Genomic DNA, 17,572 nt, shown 5'->3' with positions numbered 1-17,572 from the left:
GATGCCTTGCCCTCATTATTACCTTCTCTCCCCAGTGTTTCTAGGTAACCACACCCCCAATTTCCAAGGACTCCTGTTAGGAGTACACTAACAAGAAGGTAACTTCTTCTGAAGCCTTAAGGCTGGTCAGCTGGGCTCAGTTACGTCTATTAAGAAGTGATAATTAAATTCCTTTAATAATACACCATTGTAAGATTTCATCGGGATGGGAAAAGTTAAATTTTCACCAGTTTCTTCTTTGTCAGTGTTAAAATTGGCATCTCTGCAGTCCTTATATTAAGCACTATTACTATCGTCAAATCCTAGTTATTCACTAGGAAAAAATAATGCCAGAGAACAGGAAATGATTCAGGCTTTATATTCTTTTGTATTTTTATCATGCATGTAATTGTTTGGAGAGTACAGAAAATATTTGTTTGGAATACTTCTGGCTTGGTGGCACTTACAAAATCTAATTTAGACCATTTAAGAATTGCATAAATCAATAGCAATTAATTCTTCTAAATTGAGTCATAACCCCAAATGAAATGTGCTATTAAAACATTATAGACTCCAGGTCATATGCAATATACTGCCACTCTCATTAAAAGAAATAATAAAAGTCAAAAATAAAGAGAAAAAATTGAAAACAAAGATGAAAGAAAAACTTCATTTTGTTTTAGCATTTTAATTTAATTCCTAGGTAGAAAGACGGACCTTTTGTTTTACTTCATAGATCTAAACCTGGTCAGTGTTCAATGTTAGCAAAATTATTTTTTTATTTTAAAAATATAACTCACTAAATAGATTAATGTGTTTATCATTATCAGGAGACTACAAAGAATCTTATTGTTAGATTACAACAAAAACTTCTGTAACTTTCTGGATAATGGCCTGGATTCTGCATTTGTAGTCCAAGAGGACCTTTGGTGGCTTGAGGTGTTGTTGAAGAGCTGTATCAGAATGTTAGGAATATCCAATCTTTTCCTACTTGTTTGGCACATTTTCCATCATACATGTTTGAAAATTCAAATTATTTTACATTTAAAGTATAAGTTTATATAGCATATGATATACAATTTTAAAACATTCCTACTTTTTTGCTTTTTAGATAAGGTCTTGTTATGTAGCCCAGGCAGACCTTGAACTCATAGTCCTCCTGACCCTGCTTCTGAAGGCTGGTATTACAACCTATGCACAACCACATCTGGCTCACTCAGACTTTTTAAAGCTATAACTCATTGTAATATTTTAATTTATATGTGTGCCCAGAGTAAATATTCAAATCATTTGCAAGCTCAATTAAGTTTTGTCTTGATAAATTTTTACTTTTGACAAATTATAGCTATAAACTTATATAATTTGATAAATTATATTACATTAGTGTAGAATAATACATTCTTAATACATTGATCACTCAATGTATACTAAGAATCTTCTAAGCTTACCCAAGAACATATTTTAAATTTTTCTAAGGTGTTCAGGTTCAGTTATTTTGAATGTGACCTTTGCAGGCTACTTGTTTTTTTTATAGGATGCTGTTCTTTAGCTCAGTGTGGTGATGCAGGACTGTAATCTCAGCATTTGGGATGTGGAGGCAGGAGGGAAGGGAGTTTGAGGACAGTTTGGTCTCCATAGTGAGTTCAAGGCCAGCCTGAGTTGTTACACAAGACCTTATCAAATATGCTTTTCACTTAAATATATGTCTTAAAGAGTTGGTTTATATTCAATTTTTATAATAATATTTAAGCTGTGTTTTCATACTGCTGATACAGATGATCACATGAAGCAGTTTGTAATTTGAGATAAATACACAGGAATTTTTCTACATATCACAGAAATCTTTAAAAACAAACTGCTATTGCTGAATTAATTTTCAACACAGATTCCCATCTCTTCATAGGGTATACAAACCAGGAAATTTTAATGCCGTCAAAGTGTATATGGGACATGACCCTTGACCTTAAGCTGGGCATGTTGAAATTCTCACCAAAAGATTTCCTTTTCATTAACATTTATGTCCCTGATTTTAAAAAGATAAAAACTTGCAAGTTGTGCTTTTGCCTTTTACCATCGAGAACTGCTACTGAATCTTGACCTTCAGTAGAGTCTTTGTGCCTCTTCCTCAATAAACTAGAACTCAAGGAAGAAAACAGGCCCACAGTAAAATGAAAACTTACCTTACCAAACTTCCAATGTTGGTTGGTATGCATAGTCAATTATGTCTAACAATGATTGCCAACACAAATTTTTATCTTTTTTGTTCTTACTGAAATTGTGAAGATTTATATTACAGATCACTTGCTGGAGTCATGTTTATAGCCAAATCAAGTCAAGTTACTATGTTCCTTTTGCTAAATGATGCTATTTGTAAGGAGGAGATCTGTATGACCAGGGCAAAGGATGTCTGCTGGGGAGTATGGAGAAGTAGGGTTGAGGGATGAAGATGAGTTTATGTTGGGCCTTGGCAGCTGGACAAAGTAGGTTTCTGCTGATACAGTAGCAAAAAAGGAGCCAGGAAACTTTTGGGCAAATGGTAGCAGAATTCGGTTTAAAGCATTTTCTCTGGTGTCAGTGTGCGGGATGGATTAGAGAGGAGTAAAGCTAGAGTCAAGGGAGATAATTACTGAAGAAAAGGAATTCTCTAAAAATTTTATTATTCCTATCTCAAAGTCAAGGTCAGCAACCACATCTCATAAAATCATGTCCCTTCTGTACCCTGACAGCATAAAATTTTCTGATTTTTCTAATCATTCTGCATAACCAACACAAAAAGGTATTAATTGGTGTCATTGCTAGAACCAGGGACACTACAAGTTTCTGGAGGTCAGGCATCAGATATTTTATCTTCATAGTTTTTGGAACAGAGTAAATTTTACAAACTGTTTTGTAAATGAATGAATGAAAATGAGAGTGCATGAAAATGGAAGCAAAACATGTTAGAAGATAGCTTTTTTCTTGGACCACCAGTCAAATGACAATGAAAACTTCATATTCCTGACCATATATTTTTTTCTCTGAGAGATAGGCAGCTAGAATAATAAACTTTTCCATTTCCTTTCAGATCTGCTATATTGAATGAATGAATGAATTAATAAATACCTGCTAAGAGCTCTCACATCCAGGTAGACAATAAATGAAAAGTGCATAAAGGGATTTGTCTATTAAGGTACTCTCCCACACCTAAGCAGAAGAGAGGGATTTGTGGACTAAAGGTAGTCTGTGCATGTCTTTAATTAGAAAACATGAAGCCCATACAGGACTAGCAGTGGGGCTTATGGAAAAGTCCTATCTCAACTCTAAAAATGCTTTATTTTCAAGGACAGAAGAAAATTTTAGAAAATACCTCAATAAGATACACAATAATAAGTTTATACATTCAGATAGGTCAGAAATCAAAGAATCTATTATTGCTATCATTCCCATTCTGTAGTTGTGGGAATAGGCAAAATCTAGGGGAAAGTGGAGAATATCAATAACATAGTAGGCCATGGGCAAGGAGCCTTGAAGGACTGGGTCAAGCAAAGGAAAAACTTAAAAACAGGTCACATGAGGAGAAAACACATTTTCAACTCTAGCAAAGTTGGAGACCACTTGCAGGAGTCGTGGAATAAAAGTTAAGAGATGTGTGCCAAACAGTCCTGAGTCTAAAGGCATATGAACATGAACTAAGACTTTCTTCAGTATTAAAGGAGTGGCCATCTTGTCTGGTTTGGATGACTGCTACCCAACTGTTCTAGAGCTCACTACTCCCTCCTGAAAATATTTCTAAGGATCTCACTAAATCTATTCCACATGGTACCTTTCTAAGTGGAGGCAATGCAAGAAAACAAAGACTAAAACAGTTGAATTCAGTTTCAGCCACGTGCACTGAGCAACAAGAATGGTAAAGTACTCACGTTCCACAAAGTAAGAGCTGGCATCAATCTTCCAGATTATCTGGCCCCGATGAGAACCATTGACTCCACGGTTCTTATAGTCCAGAAAGTTTTCGGACAAGACTTCATCTATATGTTCAGAAAGAAAAAGCAGACCAGAGAAGCAAAGTCAACAGCATATTTAGGGGAAGAAAAGAAAAAGATCAAAGGGTATGAATGCCATTCCCAGCTCAACAGAAGAAAAAGCACCTGGAATCAGAACCAGAGACCTGCGAGCACCCTAAGGCACTGTCAGGACAGATGCCTTTTTAGTGCAGGAATCTTCTGCTCCCCCAACACTCTTGATAAATGATCATCTAACTGGCTGTCACACATCCTCAGAACCAGAAATAACCACTGCTACGACAGTTCATGTCTCTTTGAACAGCTCTTACATATGTGAAATCTCAGTATGAAAGTCTTCTTCCTGTGAATATGGTGGAAATTTTATGTACTCATGTATGAAAATGGAAAATAAGACCTGTTGAAACTTTTCCAGGAATGGATAAAGGAGAATAATGGAGGGGGTGAATTCAACTATGATATAATGTTAGAACTTTTATAAATGTCACAATGTACCCCCAGTACTGCAATAATAAAAAAAGGAAAAAAGAAATGTAAAAACCCCTCTTCCTCCTGAAACTTCTATAAGCTGATCCCCATTTGAGACAGAATAAAGAAAATGCTCAATTATGCTTCCCATCCCGGGGCCCAGTTCCCATGGACCCTACCCCATTTCACTCCGTTTCCAGCCTGGGCATTGTAATCATCTTACACATATGACTCATGCTATGAACTTACCCTTTATGAACTTATGTATTCATTTTTTCTTTCAGCAAGTGGGATTTATGTACCAGATGGTGGGAAAGGTGTAGCAGCTATGGTGTTTGGCAGAATCAGTATGGTCTCTTGTCTGGACATAAAGGAAATGCAAATCAAAATCACAGCAAAATTCCACCTCACTCCTGTTAGAATAGCCATCACAAAAACACCAACACTAACAAATGTTGGTGAGGATGGCAGGGAAAAAGGAACCCTCATATACTGCTGATGGGAATGTAAGCTAGTACAAGCACTCCAGAAAAACATATGGAGGCTTCTTAAAAAACTAAACATAGATCTGCCATATGATCCAGCAATCCCACTCCTGAGGATATAACCAAAGGAATGCGACACAGGTTACTCGAGAGGCACCTGCACACCCATGTTTATTGCAGCGCTATTCACAATAGCCAAGTTATGGAAACAGCTAAGATGCCCCACTACTGATGAATGGATTAAGGAAATGTGGTATTTATACACAATGGAATTCTACTCAGCCATGAAGAAGAATGAAATTTTGTCATTTGCAAGTAAATGGATGGAACTGGAGAACATCATCTTAAGCGAGGTTAGCCAGGCTCAGAAGGCCAAGAATCGTATGTTCTCCCTCATATGCAGACTTTAGATCTAAAATAAATGCAGTAATATTATTGGACATGGATCACACACTAAGAGGAGAATGCATACGGGAGGAATAGGGAAAGGTAGAAAACCCAAAACTTAAAAGTGTTTGATGTGCCCAAAGTAGAGGAGAAAATAAAGTAATCTTAAACTGACACAGGCCACTATGGGAAGGTGACCGGGCAGTGGTGAAAAGGTCTGGTAGAAATTAACCATTTTGGGTTGTAATATGTATGTGCATGGAAGCAATGCTAGGAATCTCTCTCTATAGCTATCTTTATCTCAAACTAGCAAAAACACTATGTCTTTCTTATTATTGTTTACATCTTCTCTTCAATAAAATTGGAGAAGGAGGCAGAACAGGTTCTGCCTGGAAGTGAGGGGGTTGTGGGGGAGAGGGAGGAGGAAGAGGAGGGGGAAGAGGGCAGTGGGGAGAGATGGCCCATACAATGTATGCACATATGAATAAATGAATAAACAATAAAAATATGGTCTTTTGTGAACTAAAGCTTACAACTAATTGACAAGACAACTTTAAACACAAAGTAAAGAAATAAATGCATTATTGTAACTTGTGATAAGAAATGTGAAGGAAGAGAACTGGGTGCATTGACATAAGTCACAAGAAAGGAAGCCAACAGGGTGATCAGGGGAGCACTGAAGGAGAAGAGACCCAGAGTGGAAAATGAAGGTGGATGTGTGGAGAACTAGAGTGGGGGAGAGCCTGCTGTCTGGAGGCACTGAGAGCCCTAGTGGGTGATTATATACTTTCACCTCCTGCTGTTTCTCTTCTTATCACAATCCATTGATGTCATTTCTAAAGCTGATGCCCAGAGAGGAATAAATGCAGCATTCCTGAAGAGCAAAGATCCTAGAGGACCAAACTTACTGTCAGTTCCTTGGTTCCAGACCCCACACTCTCAGAGAAACTGAAGTTAGGGCTATGAATTTTACCTTTATCTTTTATAGGGTTCTTGTCATTTCTACTTTACCAAAAAGTACTTATCTGAGCTAGCAGGAGCTGAAACTGTGGAGAAAGTCATGTTTTGAGAGTCCAAATCCATTATAAGGTATGGAGGGACAACTTGAGCAAAGGTTCCTGAGAGCGGGCCCAGAGCCCCAGCTCCTTAGAGAGGGAAGTAAGTCATGATTGCCCTTTTCCCTCCTAAGATGCCTATGGTTCACATCCTGGAACTGGCTGGACTTAGGAAACAGGCAGTGGTAAAATAGAAAACAGGATGAACTAAAGCCACAGGACCTAGCTCATGAGGCCTTTTGTGCCGTTTACCAGTAGTGTAACTTCTAATACATTAGGTTCCTCATCTGCAAAATGTGTGTGTGTTTGGGAGGGTAGTAATATCTTCAGCCTCCCATGGGAGGGATAAATAAGATAACTGGTAAATGCACTTGTAACCTGTATGCTGATAATACATTTTTGGCTGCCCCTTCTTTGCAAAGATTACTGGATAGAATAATAACATCTCTGCCTCATTAACAGCAAGAACTGTTTGTGCCTTTTGGAAAAATCACTTGTTTGCAAAATTTGCCTGTCTTTATATTCACAGTGTGTGCTCACAACCCTGTTTGGGTTACTAAGATGATTGCATAATAGGTCTTTTACAGTAATTGCTTCATTTCTGCAAAAAAGCATAATATTTTCCTAGCTCCCTGGGTCTCCAGTACAGATATAATGAGTCTCACACCCAGGTAGAAATTTGCCTCATTATGGAAATTCTCCAAGAGGTGGAATTTACCTGTATTTATGCATTTTGATCGCTGAACATTCACTTTGATAGTCATGGTCAGGTGTTCAGAGATAGTGACAAGGGGGACATGCATTGTGTATCATAAAATGTGCATTGCATACTTTTCTCCACATCTGGCATTGTGTTAAACCCTGGGAATACACTAGTGAACAGGACATGGTCTATGTTCTCAGGGAGTTTCTAATATATTTGGAGGTTTAATCAAGAAAACAATTTCACTATGATATAGGACGTATAAAAATGGGCTAAGTAAAGTATTAAGGAACCACAGGAGCAAAAAAAGAAGAAGATGGGGTGGGTGGGTGGGTGGGAAGAGGTGGAAAAGGCTGACTAAAAACAACAAAATAGCACACATTTTAAAGAGAAAAATATATGGTTTGTCTACATGTTTAAGCATAACACATGTCAAGGAACTAGCAATTGGTCCAGATAAGTATCTCCTTCCCCGACACTAATAATGACATGTAATAACAAATATCAAGCAAGGCAACAAAACAGTCTGTATTCTTGCCAGACCTTCTTTCCTAAGATACAATCTCTTCCTCAAAGGCATTTTCATCACTTGTTAGAAAAGTTAACTAGCTTTGTTTAGGAATCCAAGTGTATTGGTTGGGTCACCTGCAGAAAAACAGAATGACTCTACATCTTAAATACAGAAAGAGGTTTAATGATGGGAATTCAGAAGTGGGCTCTAGGTAGGGACTCTAGCAATAACCCTAACTGGCTCACACCAAGGCTTCTGCTTTTGCCTCACTCAGAAAGGCTGTACCTGATAAGTACAAGAACTCAGAACAACAGTTGCAATCCAGACAGAAGAGGCAAATGCTCATGCTAGAGCAACTGCCTCTCCTCCCATAAAGATGGTGAGCAACCAGCGGCAAAAAGAGGCCATTGCCACTGCCTGTTGATATTCATGAAGCTGGTGAGTGGACACTGCTGTAGAAAAGCTCAGTTTCTCAAGGCCATGCTTGCAGCAGCCAAAAAGTGGGAAGATCCCACATTTTACTTCCACCTTCCCAATCTTGCACAGACATTGCTAAATGAAGAGACCAAATTTGCATCCAAAAAGTGGTTGCACAGAAGTCTGGGAAATATACTTTTGGGGCAGATCCTGTGTTAGAGGAGTGCACTTTAGGAGAGACAAGGACTGGAATGGGTGCTGTGGGCTAAGCCATGCTACCACCACAATGATGATGGCAGCTCTAGACTCCCTACCTGGAAGTTGTTTGTTCTCTTGGTATGAGCAACAGTTACTATGTGATATCAGGCAGTTTATTTAATGTCTCTGTGTCTTAGCCTTTGGGGATAATCTTACTCTCTACCTGAAATTTTTGTTGTGGGGATTAAATGGACTGCTACAGGCAGTAATCTTATAATAGTGTCAAACATCTAATAAGAAGCTATTTCTGTTCAGAGTCAGGGCTAAAAATAAGGTTTCCTATTTTAAAGTCCCTTGACACTTAATGAACAAAACTGTTACTAATAACTTGAAACACTAGCTGACACCATTTAAAATTTAGTCATTATAGAGTTTGTATAGAACATGAAGAGATGTATAAGTCCTTCAAAACAAGATTATATCTTCTTATACTTTCTGATACACTAGCCAGGGCTCCCAAGACCATCATAAAAAAATACAACAGAGCTTCCATTTCTCAGAGTAACTCTTCAATTCTGATAACAAAACCTTAGAAAAATATCTAAGGATTCTCCCAGTATGGATTTATTAAAATAGTAGGACAGGAGATATGGATAGAATCTATGTGGTGTTGGGGATTTCTTGGTCTTGAATTCAGGGCCTTTGTACTTGCAGAAGCTACTTGCCTTTCATATTACTAAGCCAGTGATGTAGAAGCTCTGCTCTCTTATATCAAGAAGGCATTCCTAAGGATAAAATGGCAGAGCAGGTCTTAAAAACCAATGTCCTTTTCTCCTCTTTGGCTTTTCCTTCATATTGTTTCTGTGGACATAAGTATTCCATTTCTGCCTTAACTAAGAAATTCAACTTCAGCTCTTCTGTATTCTAATAGGATGCCTGATGAAAAAGGAAAACTTTAGTTCTGCAAAAATTGGTCACTGTAAAGAAGCATAGGAATGTAATGAAAACAATAATAGTAATATATAATATTACAACTGGGAGATTCTGCCAGAAAGACAATTTTAGTTTTAGTTTTATATTTTAAGGTTTTGAACATTACATGCTTCTTAGGGCAGAAGTTGAGTTTTTATGTTACTCTAGAATTTCCTGTAACTCCTACTATGTAGTTCCTCAAAACTGGAACAAACACTAGGAAATAAAGTATTATTTTTACTCAAGAAAGTGTAGGAAATGCTGGGTTAAACAATATATAGTGTGGATCCCTTTAATAAATGTTGTGGATCTGTAAAAGGTAGGCAGATATTTCCATCTTTATACAACTATGGGACTCTTTCACCATGGAGTGCACACTAATGTGTAGAATATAGTCTGTGAGTGCTATCATTGTTCTTCTCCCATCCTATTGTGAATTCTAGTGAAAACTGGGTTAGGAGGCTAAATTTAATTCACAAAACTTCCCAAAAAATAGCAAGAAAAAAAGAGTAGGTAGGAAATATAAGAAATGCTAAAGAATATAGAGGATAAGAGGCAAAGGATAATGTCTGGCAAATGAAAGTCCTGAACACCAAATAAATATGAAAGTAAATGGCTGAACTACTAGTCTATTCAAAGAGATATTGTTAGGATTAAGAAATCAGTAGTGGCAAACAAGAATTTGAGCATGGCTAAAGACTTCTCAACCTTGACACTCTGCTATCATTGACTGGATAATTATTTATTATGATGAGGCTATTCTGTGCCATGTAAGATGTTTAGTGGCATCCAGTAGATGCTAGTAGCACCTCTTATAATCCAACAATCAAATATGCCTTCAGATATAACAAATGTTTCCTGGGGGGCAAAAACATGCTTGGTAGAAAACTACTGGCCTATAATTAAAAACAATCACCAAAAGAATTGTAAGAGACATGCAGTTTATTTCTGTAATCCCAGCTACTGAGGAGGCAAAGATGAGGAAGTCAGCCCTGGCAAAAAGTTAGTGAGACCCTCATCTCAACAAAACAAGCTGCATATGGTGGCATGTCTCTGTCATCCCAGCTATGTGGGAAGCCACAGGTAGGAGGATAGCCATACAAGGCCAGTCTCAGGCCTTATCTGAAGTTTTCAGGCCTTATCTGAAAAATAATCTAAAGCAAAAAGGGTTGGAAGCATTGCTCAAGTGGTAGAGTGCCTGCCTAGTAAGCTTGAGGCCTTGAGTTCAAGCCCTAGTACTGCAGAGAAAAAAAAACAAAGAAAATAATAATAAGGGAATGAATAGTTTGTAAATCAGAATATCATGCCAATGGAAGGCAGGAAGAAAAAAACAAACAAAAAAACCAAAGGAAAATACATAAATAAAGAATATGAGGAAAGGTGGTGAAAGAGGTCCTACTATAAGAGTAAGCACAAATTATTAATGTGTAGTTGCAATCCTAGCCAATTAAATGTCAGATCAGAGCAAAAAAAGAAAACAAAGAGCTACACTTTTAAAAAGAGAGAGGCAAAGAAAAATTAAAAATATAGGAAGAAAAAATATCTAGTAAATGTGAAACAGAATAAAACTGAGATACTAGCAATCTTTACAGTTAAGAAAAACAGAAATATAAAGAACCCAGACAAATCTGAAATAATGGACTGTAATAAGTCATAGAGAAAATAGATAAAAAAAATTTCATGAACATTTATGTGCCTGAGAAACATCACCAACACCTAACAAAGCATACAATTTACAAAAGTGAAGGTAGAGGCTGTAGTTTGTCTCCTCTGAAACTCAGGTTGAAGTTTAATTCTCATTGTGAAGTATTAAGAAGTGGAAGCAAGGTGACAGTGGTGTTTAGAGATGGGGTCTTTGGAGATGATTAAGATTAGATAAGGTTGTGTGGGTGGAGCTCTTGACGTGTGAAAGTTTGAATGTGTGATTGTACTCTGGTTTCATTTCATTTTAAATTACTGGGAAAATTTTGGCGTGGTATAGTAATGAATGTGATTTATTAAAACTGTAAATTAATAAAAAAGCTCTTTTTGCAAATTTTGAGTATATTATGCCTACTTTACTTATTCAGTTATATTTTCATGATGTGAATTGCATACTTATTTCCTATTTAAGCAGTCTTTCTAGGAGCTGCTTTCAACAAAGTCAAAGAAATGGCTACTTTTAAAAACTGAGATTCCTCAAAAGAGTTTTAAGAAGATAGATTTATTAAATATCTGAATGTGAAATGGGAGAAGTAAAAATATTTGTATAGATACTTTCTCATTTATCTAGCATTCTAATGATTAGAGATATCAACTGTATCCAGCAAATTATAAATCCTAACTCAATCATACAATACTGCTCCCTTAGCATAAGTGAGACATGGACATTGCTGAATCTCTAATATTAGGTATAGGAAAAATAAGCAATTCAATTTTGTGAAAGTCAGGTAGGCACTACTGAATGAGCAGCTGCAGAACTGCAGTTGGAAATACTGATTCCTAGCAAATCTTTCTCTATGCCCATTCATTAAAATTTTGAAAATTTTTGTCCAGGTGCCCATTGGTTTGAACAGAAGCCTTTGTCTATAACATACAACTAAAATAGTTGAGTGTACATCTAAAGCTAGGCAGAACAAAGCTGGACAATGAAGGTTATTTGCCATAATGCAACTAAGGAATAAACTGACTTCGTAAGATAAATGAAGAATTGATTTAATGATTGTCAGGCAGTAAATGCACATTATCTTATCAATTCTTCTCAGTGGTCCTGAGAAGCAAACTACATTTTTTCACCGTTTTGGAAATAACCAGCAGTTGAGATGACAAAGCCTGCTTGAGGTCAGAGGCAAAGAGTGATTCTAATCCAAATCTGCCTGTCATCGAAACCACATGATCCTCCCCATATATGCTACTAGAAGAGAATCACTACTGTTCCTATGTAGCTCATCAGGTCAACCACATCTCATCTCCCTGTACAGTAAGGTAATGCTGTTACTATCCCGTTGCTGAGTACCTATGGTCCTGGTTAAGTGGTGACTTGGTGACAATGTCATTGAGCAAGGCTGCACATCACCCTCTATATCCAGATGTCTTCACCCTCTTCCAGCAGAAAAATATCACGTTTGCCGGGATATCTCTGGAGGTTATGTAATGGTGAAGACCTCACTAGCTTGGCGTCATTTGAACATCGCCATGGCCCACTGATGCAGAATGGTCCATTCCTGATGCTACCCTAGAAGGCCAACATGTTCCCATGGTCAGCATGAGCTCTGCTGCCAGGCAGAAGGGGCTCTGTTTGGCTATGGAAGCCACTGAATTGGCGTCCACTCATTTGGAAAGGAAAAGGTAGATGGAATCACCATTCCTAAATTTCTAGTCTAGATCTATGACTTGAGCTTCGTTGAAGCACTGCAAGTCATTAAGAAGTTACGAGGGAATCACAAATTATGAACTTTTAAAATTCAGAGATAACTTTGGATTGGGAAGTTATTTTTGAAGTGTTATGCCATTGAAACTGTTGGCATTTGGCATTAAATAACTTCACAGTTATATGTGTAGCTACTATGAGAGTAACAAACTGTCAGATTAAGTTTCCAAGATGATAAATTGTGGTTACTTTTGGCTCAGTCAAAATGTCATGTTAACGCCAGATCTTATTCATTCACAGGATTTCATGATACTTGATGCGGCTGACAGCCCCTTCTTTCTTCCAACACTTTCTTCTCTGTCCTCTGTGGTGTGAGTTCCTAGTTGTCCTAGATCTTCACCACCAACTCCATCTTCTTTTTGAGCTTTCCTCTGCTTCTTGTTTTTCCTCTTTCTCTGACAGGGACTTTGTGGCGCTCTCTCAGTGAGTGAGTTTATATACTCCCAGTATGTCAATCACCACAGATTACAACCCAAGCCTGAATCTATGGTTGAGCTCCAGACTCATCGATTTGTTCTCCATGGATGAATGTCCCTCAGGTGTCCCACACTCAGTGAATACCCCACTGAGCTCATTTCCTTCTTCCCACACATGCTTCTCTTCCAGTTGTTCCCTCACTTGAGGAATGGCATCAACACCAGCAGTGTGTCCTGTAAAGAGCTGATTTATAATTAGGGGTGTGTGTATGTGTGCATGTGTGCAAAAACCTAAATGACTCAGGTGTTAAACATGTCACATTTCCAATAAAAGTGGAAGTGGGAGGGGACTTGTGCAAAACTGAAAATGGCAGGCCACTCAAAAGGATGCAACAAAAGCTACTTCAGCTGACTAAAGCCCCCTTTGTTAAATCTGTCAAATTGGAGGTTTTTATGAAAAACACTAGAAAGCTGGACTTCAACATGAAAGCACTATAGTTTTAATGCTGATAACTCATCATGTTTAAAACAAAACAACATGGGCTAACAATATGCTTAGTGGGCTATTATTTTGCAATCTTTGTTCTAGATTGATAGTATTTACTTTCATTTGAGAACTAAAATAAAAAATACTAAATTTTCAGTGTTTGGAAGTTCAATTCATCTAGCAATTATCATTTGTGTAAAATGTTGAAAATCATGTTTCTTCATTCCTACAATAATATGTATATTATAATTATACTAACAAAGCTGATAGCAGAGAATTTAAGACAACCAAAAGTATTTTCCTCACAAGTAGTTATTTAGATAACACATTCCCTTTAGCAGAAAAATGGCCCAGGCTATAGACTGCTTATAACACTCTGTTATTTCCTGTGATATTCAGTGACATGAAACTTGGGGTTGTGTGTGCCTGAATATATAAATGGTATATTGTGCAAATGGAAGGCATCTGTTGGACGTGGTAGTCTTGAATCTGTTGACACTTGAGCCCCTTCTCCCCAAAATTACACTTTGGCTTGTGTGTCAAACCACCACACTCGATTCTATTACATGAAATAGAGGACGTGCATTTTTCGTATAATTTATGTTTATAATCTCAAAAAACCAATCAATAAGAATGGTGAACCTCTTATAAAGTAGTTATCTCAGAATCCAATTTATTTGCATAATTTAGTTTGTTTACACAGACTTGAGATAATTCACATAGAAAAATCTCTTCTAATGAACTGTCAAATTTGGAACTTTCACAATTTTGAATAAAGCTCTACCTAAAGTAAAGCAAATATTATGGTTTGAAAATGAAAAGTTCCACACAGGCTCATGTGTTCAAGGCTTCGTCCCTAGCTGGAGGTGCTGTTGAGAAGTGATTGGATCATGATGATGCTAACTTCATCAATGGATTAACCCATTGATGAGCTCATAGCTGATGGGCTATTAGGAGGCGGGGCCTAGTTGGAGGAAGTGGATCACTGGGGCCTGGCTTTGAAGGACATATATTGTTTCTAGGCCCTTTCTGTTTCTCTCCAACACCATGACTTTTGAACAAAGCCACCATATCTTTTGAACAAAGAAATAAGAATGTTGAAGGAGCTGATGAAAAGATTGTATTGGAAACAAAAGTGAAATTACCTGCATATCTATGTGCATACATTGGTTGGGAAATAGTGCTACTTTGGTCTTATAAACACATGGACTTAAAACTAGGCTTTTGATATTCACTTATTCACAAGTAGAAGAGCTTCTGCAATTGCCAGTTGGGATGATGACATTTGTGTTTAACCATGCCTCACTCTTCTAGCTCATGATTTTCTTTCCATTGAATAGAGTTGTTAAGAGAGGCTGTACTGTGTAGTCCACAGAAGAAGACAATGCACTGGTGGTCTCCAGTGTGTTACACTCTGGTGTGTAACTCAGTTGAGTGTGCATTTTAATCACATCATAGAAGTTTTTGTTTTATTTTGGTTTTCACTTTCTATTTTTTGCAGTATTGGGGTTTAAACTCAAGGCCTCACACTTGTTAGGCAAGTGCTCTACCACTTGAACTACATCCCCAACTCTTTTTACTTTTGTTTGTTTTTCAGATAGAGCTTTACTCTTTTGCCTGGGCCACCTTGAACCACAATCCTTTTATCTCTGCCTCCCAATAGCTGGGATTACAGGTATTTGTCATCATTTGTAGTTCTATATTGTAGCGTTTTAAGAAAAATATTAAACTATATGTTAAAATGAATTATGAATAATATCCTTGTTGAATGCCCAAATCACACACACAAGGCTATTATTTATGTAGCACACTGTTAGTCAGCCTAGTTAAATGAGTGACTCTGAGAGGGGCTGAAGATGATAATCTACTCACCAATGAGGTACATGCCAATCCAGTCTCCAGCGTCCACTTCTTCCTTAATGTCCCAGTGGATCACCAGATCCTGTGAGTGCCCTATGGAGTAGTAGGAACTGCTGACCATGAGCGTGGAGCGGCTATCTGAGGTGACCAGGTCGGTGTCACTGGTGGAGCGAGGAATGGTGACACCTTCATGGGGACCATTTCTGATGTCCATGTTGTGGAACTGGTCAGGGTTGTAGCTGTAGCGGAGCGGCTCCTTGCACCGCCGTCGGCTCTGGGAGTTTCGAGATGGAGATGCCATGGCAGCCAGGCCTAGAAACCTGTTCTGGTACAGATTCTGCAAAGTCAAAGAGATAGTGTACAGGGTCAGGACATGCCAGCAACTAGGTCACTGTATTCACAAAAAATGAAAGATGTATTAGGCAAAATAAGCTGAGAAATTTGAAACACAACATACAGCATTTTCCTTGAGACAAAGTCTATAGCATTGAGTTCACACAGGGACAACAAGAACAAAGATATGAACTCATCAGGGAACCTATATTCGCCTGCTCTGCTGGAGTCTACCTCACTCAGATCCCTTTAACCTACTTGAAACTAGAAAGACTGGAACGTGGGTAGAGTGACCTGGAAGATGTAACTATCCCCAAAAGATATGCCATTTCTTGAGTTTCCCAATCTCAATTCAGTTGGATCCAATTTTATCCTTTTATAGGCTAAACGATGCTGATGGTCACCTAATGTTTCAGCGATCCAGGCAGCTTTCAAGTCCCTGAACATAGCCCCAAATTAGTGGTGGTCCATGAGGGGTGAGGGGGTCATTTCTCCTTCATTTACTGTCCTTTCACTAAACAGAATGTCTCCAGGCACTATGAAATTTCTATTAAGAATTTCAGACATCCTGGAAATCTTCTTTGAACACCAGGGTTTTCAATGAAATCCAGTCTTAAAAAACTGTCTCCCTCAGAGCAAATGTTATTATAGAAAATATTGCAGTTGATGAAAAAAATGCATGATTTTTTTTTCTTTTTTTAATGTTTACAACTTTGAGCTCTGAAAAGTGAACTGAGCTGATGCAGTGCAATAACTTGTTTTGGGTACAGATTTAATTTAGAATGCATGGAATTATTCAAGGAATTTGTTTTTGAAATAAGCAAGATTTTTTAACTTCAACAAGGAATACTAAAATTGGGGTATAAATGTTTAGTTTTGGGATTCCTGTCTATAAATGTACATGCTGTTCTGAAACTAATAATATTTTTTTGTTTCCAAGAAGAGAAAAATGAAGGCCTAAAAAGTGCTAAATCATGCTGTTTAGATTCCCAGGACTGTAATTTATTATACACATCAATCAAATGGAAATTATTGACTTCTTGTTTACTAACCATGAGGACCAGACCCCAGAACCAGCCTATGCTTTAAATTGTATAAACCTATTTAGCAGTAATTTAGGCCTATACCTTTTCTATCTTCAAAGACCAGGGCAAGGCACTTGTAAAAAGTCCATTAGCCAAATAAAGCACAGTGTTGGCATACTGAGTCTTGGATTTTAATGACCAGGAGGACTTTTTCATTTATTATTTGTGTCTCTCATTAGGAATTCCTCTGGCCCTACTGCTGACAACCATAGAATTACTACAGATAGAAAAGCCAGACTCCAGAAGGCATCTTACCAAGCTATTGGGGCCATATTCCCTATTTTTTTTTTTTTAATGCGCTCAACTACAACCAATTCTGCTGTCAAGAAGACAAACAGAGCATTTAAGCCCAGGAAGCATGAACAACCATCCACTCACTTAATGGCATCCAGGTTATTCTGAGCACAGTCGTCTCAGGAAATTGACAGTTCTCCAGGGGCTCTGTCTAGAGACCTTGTATAATTTTCTAAATAGAAAGAGTGCTGTTGCAGCAGAAAATGTCTCTAGTTTGCACACACTTTAAATGAAGTAATAGCATCTCACAGTATTATACTCAAGTTGATAATTATGAGTTATATCAAAATGTGATTGAAACTGATACAGCACCCATCAGCTACCCAGCTGTGAATCCCTAGACAACTTAATCTTTCTAGACTTCAGCTTCTTCATGTGTAAATAGATTATTGTCAGAACTTAATGAGTTAAGGCAAACCAGTTCCTTGGTACAGTAAGACCTCAATAAATAAAAATGTAGCATTAAAACACCACTATTATTAATTTGGGAAGGAAGCCCAACTGAAATTCAG

At 37.7% G+C, this 17,572-nt stretch overlaps 1 protein-coding gene across 14 annotated transcripts in view; it reads right to left on the bottom strand.

Annotated features, from left to right (window-relative positions):
* Hecw1 (HECT, C2 and WW domain containing E3 ubiquitin protein ligase 1) overlaps positions 1-17,572 on the bottom strand; it is a 419,560-nt gene that overhangs the window by 222,328 nt on the left and 179,660 nt on the right. For all 14 annotated transcript variants that reach the window (XM_074065380.1, XM_074065387.1, XM_074065388.1 and 11 more), the window contains 2 exons: positions 15,361-15,685; positions 3,879-3,986 (listed from right to left, as the gene is read on the bottom strand). In XM_074065380.1, the coding sequence (XP_073921481.1) occupies positions 3,879-3,986; positions 15,361-15,685 (433 nt within the window). The remainder of the gene's footprint in view (positions 1-3,878; positions 3,987-15,360; positions 15,686-17,572) is intronic.

The sequence above is a fragment of the Castor canadensis genome, chromosome 2 (assembly GCF_047511655.1).
Source record: "Castor canadensis chromosome 2, mCasCan1.hap1v2, whole genome shotgun sequence".
NCBI lineage: Eukaryota > Metazoa > Chordata > Mammalia > Rodentia > Castoridae > Castor > Castor canadensis.
Note: the sequence above shows the minus strand (reverse complement) of the source record. Positions and strands in the feature narration are given on the sequence as shown.